The 9,071-nt window shown below is 33.9% G+C and overlaps 1 protein-coding gene across 1 annotated transcript; it reads right to left on the reverse strand.

Annotated features, from left to right (window-relative positions):
- Positions 1-726: 726 nt before the first annotated feature.
- On the reverse strand, positions 727-8,058 carry LOC113231049. The gene is made up of 3 exons (XM_026465209.1): positions 7,982-8,058; positions 1,548-1,630; positions 727-1,378 (listed from the first exon to the last, which is right to left on the reverse strand). Exons 1-3 carry the CDS (start codon positions 7,997-7,999, stop codon positions 1,150-1,152), a joined length of 330 nt encoding a protein of 109 aa, XP_026320994.1. The 5' UTR covers positions 8,000-8,058; the 3' UTR covers positions 727-1,149.
- Between the last annotated feature and the right edge of the window lie 1,013 nt (positions 8,059-9,071).

Here is a 9,071-nt window from a genome sequence, read left to right on the forward strand (position 1 = left end):
AAGACATAGATGTAGGTGTATACAGACATACATAATATATGGGAGACGTGATATGTGTCAAGTATTACTAGTTATTGAATAAATAATGTTGCGTCGTTCGATATGGCGTATTTCGCTCGGTTTTGCTTTGGGAAAAATATAACTTTAGTGTGTAGGTATGTTTACTAGATTGTATCGTAATCTACGTACCATTGTATTATCTCTTCTAAGAAGAGGTTAAATTCTAGGTACCGTGCAGTCTTCAAGCGTGTTCAAGATTCGCTGCAATTCTGGATTTTATACATTTATCGTGTTATACAATTCTTATTAGATTTTCTATTCTTATGATGGCATTTGTTTATTATGTTTTGTTTGTTTCAGGTAATTATTTCACCCTACAAACAATCGTATAATCATCAAGGAAAATAAGTAAGATATTAGTAGGAAGACACAATAACCGTATATATTTAACCGTATATAGTTAACCGTATTCTTCAATACTCACAGAAAGGTAGAGGAGGATTGTATGCGGGACAAAGGAAAACAAAAAGGAAACAAAATTGTTTGTGTGATATATATTTTATATTATATAAAAACATTTTCTAATCACCATATAAAACACCTTATATCTAGATTTGGTTAACTTTACAACCGGTTTGGCTAAACACTAACAATCATGCAAACTGATATCTTCACAAGCTTTCTTGAGGTATTCTAGATTATGAGCTAGGCAGCCTTATTTATGAATTTTTAGTCAATCAACACATGCTCGAAGCTAGGTACGTGAGGTCGTTCTTTGACCTGCCTTTTTTTTGTCGGCCTTACATTGGCCTCCAGTCAAGTTTTTCTATAAACATTATGGAAGATATGCTTTATCTCAGGGGATCGCACACTATAAATACAAACCAAACATAAGAAGCAAAACCCCAGACAATCGATTCAAGAAATATTCACTTCAATGCCATAATTCTTAAGTCACTATTGCATATAGTATGTTCCTGCGCAGTACAGTTTCAAATATCCATGCCATTCGTCTGTGTTATGCTTAATAAACTAAATCTCTTTTAGTTTTCAAGTGCACACTTTTATTTTAGAAATTCACTGATTGTCGTTTGTTTATTCGTGATATTTCCGATAGTCTATTGGTTCTACTTAGATGAAACGTGGTCTTTAGATCCAATCGTGACCAAAATGGACTGGTACATACACAGGTTTTTCTATAGGTATGGTCTTGACTACAGGATAGGGTACCGTTTTGACAATGGGTATAGGCTTCACAACTGGTACTTCTTTAAGGATTGGCACTGTATGGATGATTGGTATTTCTTTTATGACGGGGATTTTTTCCACATGATGATGGTGAACTGTATGTATTTCATGGGGTATGTGTACTTTTATGCTGCAAAAAAATAGAGACATTAAAATTATTGTCCATTCAAGTTCAATAATTAACTAAGGACTGGCGAAAGTTACAACAATAATGTGAAAGTTTAAATAAAAGTAATAATAGCTCTGCAATGTTAAAACACAAAAAAATATTGAAAAGTCAGTAGTTATTAAATACTTACTGGGTTTTATGGTGCCCGGGGTCCGCTTCTGGTAACGGAATAGCTATGCACATATGGCAGGTCACCACCACGGCCAAGCATAACTGTAACAAAAACAAATATTTTTATTATGATTTATAAGAGATTCCATCAGCACGCTTCATATTCGTTTTACCGGCGTGCTGAACAATATCACATTCACCTCATTTTCCTACCACAGTAATGACAACTTGAAATATTTTAGTAAAGAATGTTAAATATTTTTATTTTATAGTAGTTTTTATTGGAATGACTGTTTTAAATGATTTTACTGCGAGGTGCTTGTCCATTTTACTTGATTTTCAGCATTAGGTGAAATACATATAAAACAAGTGCTTAGTGCGGACGCACTATTTAACAGTGCGCAGTGCGTGCTGACAAATAGGGTCCAACCTTTAGTTCGTACAGAAAAGCGCCGCAATTCTTTGCAATACGTCGTGCATCTTGCCATGTTTCGGTTCGTAAAATAAAATGGTTGCCAAGACCATGGAACTATAATAATTGTTTCAGTTTAAGCGTATAGGAGTAGATAAAAAAAACTAATTACATTTTTATCATTAGAATAATACGTTAAACGGAAGAAAAATACATAACTGATATTTTTGATAATTTATGTTAAGATTTGTATATTTTTTAAGAAAAATAAGTATTACCATAATATTGATATACGGAATAGTCGTCTTCACAAATTCATTTAAGGGGCAATGCATACGTTTCTAAAGGTGTCTTTACCACTAACGTTAAACATTTTTTTTAATGGTCTATGATCATTTTATAAATAATATTTTACTGTTTAGTGTGAAAGTTTTATTAAGGCTTGAACAGTCGCGAATGACTTTGACAATTTGACCTCTAAGCATTAGTAACAATTTAATTCGCCATCTATCGACTATGCGCTTGTACTTACACAAAGTCAAATAAAGAAAAGTTGTAAACTAGAATACAGACAGTGTCATAGGTGTTTTTTTGCCATCTATACCTACATTGTTGTTCCCTCATTCGAGAATAAACCATCGTAAAAATAAACATTACATAATATTTTAGAGTCAAAATCGTAACGGCATAAATAGTAAAAGTATTAAGTGAATCATGCAATGATTCGACCGTTACCTCCTATCAATTAACAACTAATGCTACTATTTTCAACTATAAAAGAGAAGTCGAAAAGAGAAGTATGTAGTTAAAATTAAAACAAGTACTTTTATTATTTGTATTTTAAATGCATTTAACAAATGTCAATATTTACTAATAAATTATGCGTCATCGAAAGTATAACTATTTTGTATTATTCAATTTGTTTTATACAATACGTAAATAAACTCTTAGGCGAATAACAAAAAGAAATAAAAGTGATTACCACTATTACGCAAAATGCCAACAAGACAAGAGGTTAAATAAATGCACATTAAAATAGGTACTTTAATAACTAAATTGTTAACATTAAAAAGCGTCAAAATCTAAATAGCGAGAACAAGCAGGTTTAATTGAAGTTGGAGTACTATTTTCTGGTTGAAGCATGGGTTCGTCGTCACGAGGGCAAATATTTTTGATATGTTTTGGATCAGTGGTGGTTTTATTCTCTTTGTTTTCTATTTTCTTTGAAACAGAACTGCAGCAAGCGGCGGTGGGCGGAAAAAGGCACACTGCGTAGTGTGCAGTATTATAGTTTCATTTCTACTAAATAAAGTGGGTATTTCTTTGTGTCCCGCGGTGCAACGCGGCGCAGTCTGACGTCGCCAGCTTGTGCCGCCATGGGCACTACAAAGTGTAACTAGGCTTCTCAATAATAAGGTATATTTCTTTGAAACGTAAACATTGGCTGAGCGATATCGGACTGCTTAGGGCGAACTTTGGAAATAGCAATACAATATAGAACTTCAAATGTGTTAAATAAAGTGAATATTTCTTCTCACGGGATACGCTGTGTGTGTGGTCGTGTTTTAAGCGATTTGTAAAAATAATAAAAATAATGTATAAGTATATATAATAGTACAAATACGATGATCTTGGTGGCCCAACAGTTTGCACTGTCGGCACTGCATGAGAAGGTTCGGGTTCGATTTCCGGTAGAAACAATTTGGGAAATGAACTTTTCTAAAATGGTTTTGGCTTAGGTGTTGTGAGTAGTGCCGCGGAGTGTATTACGTAACTCTTGTACCAGAGAAACTGAATCCAAACATAGGCATTACTAGAAACCCAGACCAGACCCAAGTTCAGGAAGTTCATTTCAGTTCAAAAAATTTGTTCTACCGGGAATCAAACCAGAGACCAAGGGCAACGGAATTCACTCCGCGGCACTACCCAGAACACCTAGGCCTTCTCTTCCAGAACACCTAAACCTTCTCACCCAGTGCCATATTAATTGCATGTATAATGCAGTCAACAGCACATCAAGCTACACATTGACGTATCTTGTTCCGTTGCACTGGAAGCGATTATCGAACAAAAATGTGTAGTCTGATGTCCTGTTGTCCGTACAAATTCCACACTTCACCTTAGATTTATTTTTTTGGTATTGTGGTAAATCCGCTCAAAAACACACGCGCAGTCCATCTTTCGCAAAGCCTGAAAGGCGACTGAGATCTATTTTTTCGTGTTAATTTTATAAACAGCGGATGTTTGCATGTAAAGACAAATTGCTTTTTATTCAATTTGAAGGACGTAACTGTAAATTTTATTTTGTAAAAAGAGATTAATAAATTGTAGTTTTGTTCAATACATTCAATTATTTAAGGACTACCAGCAATCATATATTTTTTTTGTGATTATTGGACTATTATTATTATCAGGAATTTAATTAAAAAAGAACCTAATTCGTCAATCTGGCACTTGTTCCAGCCTTAATGATAAACGCCCAGAACTTTTGAATTGCACAGGGGGCCTACTATGAGCTCTTAGAGCAATCCTATTTAAATCTGTAATTTTGTCGTACGACAAATTGCGGAGTATGATTGAAAAGATTACAAAACAACGTAGTAAGTATAATCAACAATAAAATTAAACAAAAAATTAAATTATTTTCATTTTGACCACAATCGGTTAATAGTGCTTGAACGCTTCCAGGTACAATCCTGAAAGCTGTCTATTTCTTTCATGTGATTTAGTATGTAGTTCTATCTCGCTCTTCTTAGATGTCAGCTAGCCAGCCAGAGACTGAATAATTAGCGTTTAAGAAGCAATAATCATTATCCTATCATGCCATTCCCGTTCAACTTTGTGTAGGTCATGATATGAAATTAAGCAATTCAGTTTTATCACGTCAAGTGAACTGCATGGAACTTGGCTGGCTGCTTATAATCTCATAGTAGGCCCCCAGGTGTGATATTTCATCATACAATATCAGGCGAAATTACAGGCATATGGGACTTGTCAACTTATGTCTCAGGGTGACGGGCACAATGGCAGTGCTCCTCAGATCTTTGCGATTTAAAGCTCTGAGCGGCACTGCAACTGTTATGGACAGGCGTGTAGCTTACAATCAGGCGCACGACTTGTTGGTCCCGACACTTGATATTATAAAAAAAATATATAAATCACGATAATGCCAAACCACACACGTATTTTACAGAGCCGTCAAGTCACCACAGTTACTGAATATTGCAGTTTAGTTGGGATGTGTTACGTCATCTACTGTATTCGCCCGACTCAGATTTTCACTTGCTTCGGCCTTTACTTTTTTTTTATTTCTTTTTTATGGTACTAAGTGACAGGAGGAACAAGTTGTACGCCTGCTGTTAAGCGGCATGCCCGTCAGTAGCAGTTGCAGTGTCAATCAGGGTTTTAAATCGCAAAGATCTGAGGAACACTGCTACTGCGTTTGCCACCTTGAGACATAAGTTGACGTCTCATGTGCCTGTGATTTTTTCAGCACCCTTACCCTTCAAAACGACTTCTATATTTAGTAGTACTTAATTTGCATGAAAGGGGTATTCTAAAATCCTGAAAAATAGGAAAACCTTGTGGATCAACATGGTAAATACATAATTGAACAAAGTTTGATATATTTTTATTTATAAATGTTTTTTATTAATACTTTGCTAGCACACGCACAACTCAATGTATTATGATTCCTGTTGATATTCAAAAGTTGTTATTTGCAAAGTTTAAAACTGTAGTGAAACAAAAACTGTATACTAAATATTATTCAGCTTCTGCGTACTTGGATGACAAAAGTCCTTGGTGACCCATTTAGCTCTTTCAAGATGTTTTAATCTTTAACATTTGAAGTAAAAGTATTTACAATAGTACCTGAATACTTTACATTGTAAAATGAGCAAACCCTAGAGTTTCATATTCGTTTTTCTCGGGGGAATCTGCCTTAGTAATGAGTACTAGAGTTTAATCAAATGTAATTTACATATTTGTATATTAGAATTAAATATTTGTATATTATATTGCTAATTGTATATAGAACAAAGCTTACAAACACTTGACGACCTCAGTAGCCCAACGGTTTGCACTATGAACGCTGGACGAGGCCCCGGGATCGATTCCCGTTTGGATCAATTTGGAAAATGAACTTTTCTAAATTGTTCTGGGCTGGGTGTTCTGGGTAGTGCCCCGGAGTGAATTCCGTTGCTTTGGTACTCATAGTATAGGGAAATCCTTAGTTTGAGACTGGGCAACACATTACTATTATCGAGATATTACATACAGAGTGTTTTTTAATAGGTCCTCGCGGGGAAATCCGAAATCATAGAATATATAAGGAAACTATTTTAGGAACCATTAAGTCTTTTTTTGTGAAAATATTTTTGACATATTAAATTTTTTGGTCAAGCGTGAATTTTCCATAATTAATCAAATTTTTAGTGCTAATCGCCTCAGTTTCATGAAGGGATCATTTCATTATGTGGAACGAAAATAATCGGGATAGAAGAAGTTGGACAAATTTCATAAAATATTTTTTCTATCAATTATAATTTCATAAACCATAATATCATAAAGGCGCTCTTTCTTTGTTTGATTAGTAAGCATTATTTCATTATTTAGGTGTGCATACTCCATCGTGGACCTCATTATCACGTTCCATCAGGTGTGCTGGAGGTCCATTACGCACACATTAAAAAAAAGTTTTAAAATGTTCAAACCACTGACCACATGTTCAAACGATAAATATTGTATAGTAGTCACGGGAGTCAACATAACTCATCGAATTACAAATCCCTGACAACGTCTATAGATACATAAATATAATATGCGACTACTGCAATTCAAAATAGCTTATTGTTTCTCTAGTCTCTTCCAATTATAATACATCTGGAATAAATAACTATAGAAATGTTACAAGGAATTCTCAACAAAACAGGTTGAGCTATTAGGATTGTTCATAAAATAAATTTAATTCCTGTATGAAAGTTGAAAACATTGCAGCTCGCATTTTAAACTGTTTATTTACATACTCAAAAATTTCCTCAATTTTCGAATAACGAATGAGGTCGTCCGTAAATTTCCTCATTAGGATAAATTTTTCATTCGTTTTCCCCAAAAATACCCCCAGTAACATTCATTCCCTGTAACATCCAGGTAAATAAAGATCTTTTTGTTGTTAACCCAAAGGTAAAACATGTTACGGTAGCAACAGTTTCATCAAGAGGACTTTTTCCCATACAATGCAAAGTGTAGTGAAGTTGACGTATTTGATTTTTCTTTGCAGTAGTTTTAATAGTCACACCAGCAAATCAGATTTTAAAATGGTTTCGTATGCTCATTATGAATTGTTCAATCCTTCTTTGTTTTGTTTAAGTTATATATTTTTTTTATTACTTACCAGTAGTAGTTATAGTATTATAGTGCAGTAAGAAAAAATACGTACTTTTAATTGAGCATTGCTCGTCTTTGCGTATACCTTTTACTTGTTCACTTATAAGTACAGGGAACTAAAGGTTTAGTAATAAGTAATTTTTTTTTTATAATTTGTATAAGACTGTTTGCTTTTCGTTAAAAAAATACGGGGTCAACATCATCCAGTTTTGTGTCGACAAATACTATTCGGATAATTAATATCTCAAAATTATCTAAATCTAAGCAGTTTTATATCACTTTTCTTAATGCGTTGTCTGCTTGACTTTCCTGAAACTCGGACCTTTACGAAACGAGACTGAATAATAGAAGCATGCTCCCTCTTCAGTTACATTGTCGCTTGCTATCATAATTTTAACCAAAAACACACTGAAAACAAATTTAATACGCTAGGCTGTCGAATAAACATTCAAAATTATATTCACAATATACTAGCCGCTTTACTGTTGGATGTCCCAAAAATGTAAGTTGAAAAACTCTATTATTTGTCACCTGGATTTTTGTTACTCACTTTTGTTTACCACATGTCACGTAAAGATTCCCTACTCGTGATTTAGAACACTTTCCAAACAATTTTTTTTTTTAAATAAAAAATAAACTGGAAAATTACTCACGGCAGCTTTGCAGAACATGTTTGTGTCTAACGCTCGCGGGTCACAAGACTACGGCCCGGTGCGCCGGCGCGTCTTGATATTCGCTAGGGTTGTGTAACACGTCACGCCGTATGGCTGTCTTGCGCCGACGCATTTAGGACGTAGGAAACTCGTATGTTGGCAGAATGGGTGAAGCAGTTAATCCTGTTTTTGTCCTCGTGTGAAAAAAAAAATTTGAAGTATCAAGGGTGTGTCCTAGTACGCTCTAAATGCTACGCATGCTCCCACTTGCAATGTACTATAAAAAACACAAACACTGTGTTGCAAATCGATGCAGGGTGACCGATGAGCTAACCGGTGTTCGACACCTTTTTTAAATTAATTTGTTATTTCAAAATTAATATAATTAATAATAATTTATAATAATAATTATTATTAATTAATAATTAATAAATCTTATTAGATTTACGACAAAATTTTCTATCATAGTAACACGTTTCTTATTGTAAGTGTCAATTACTGGGTGTTCATTATTGATGAGTGTCGATTAATCAGTGGATTTTTGGATTCATGACTGGATTTAGGGAAATTATAGTTTAGGTTTTTTTTTAGTAATAATTATAATCGATTTCTTATGAAACATACTACATCATATTCTTTCTTGAGGATTATATCTGTCAAGTACACTAATCACTATTGATTTATGCTTAAAAACAAGAAAGTTATTTCAAATTCTGTCTTTTCACTTCCCTATAAATGTCGATCATTGGTGCCATCACTCTACTTATACGTGTAATTGATTTTAACAAAATTTTGTTTTGACGATGGCAATATCGTCGATATTATCAAAGTTTCTTTTCATACCTACGAACTGTTTTAAAAAAGGCTCAAAATGAAGGACAGAGTTTACAGAGCCGTATAAACCAAAGGAATTAGAAGTATTCGCTAAAAGATTATCTTAGAGTTCGGTTTATTATACCCACTTACATCGATGTAATAATTTAGGATTGTAGATATACCTTAAGTAGGTAATAAAGCATAGTTGGTAAAGAAAAAAAAAGAAAAACGATATTCAAATATAGAATCCATTGGAGAATCGGCAATATCTAGA

This window comes from Hyposmocoma kahamanoa, unplaced genomic scaffold (genome assembly GCF_003589595.1).
Source record: "Hyposmocoma kahamanoa isolate Upper Pololo Valley unplaced genomic scaffold, ASM358959v1 64, whole genome shotgun sequence".
Lineage (NCBI taxonomy): Eukaryota > Metazoa > Arthropoda > Insecta > Lepidoptera > Cosmopterigidae > Hyposmocoma > Hyposmocoma kahamanoa.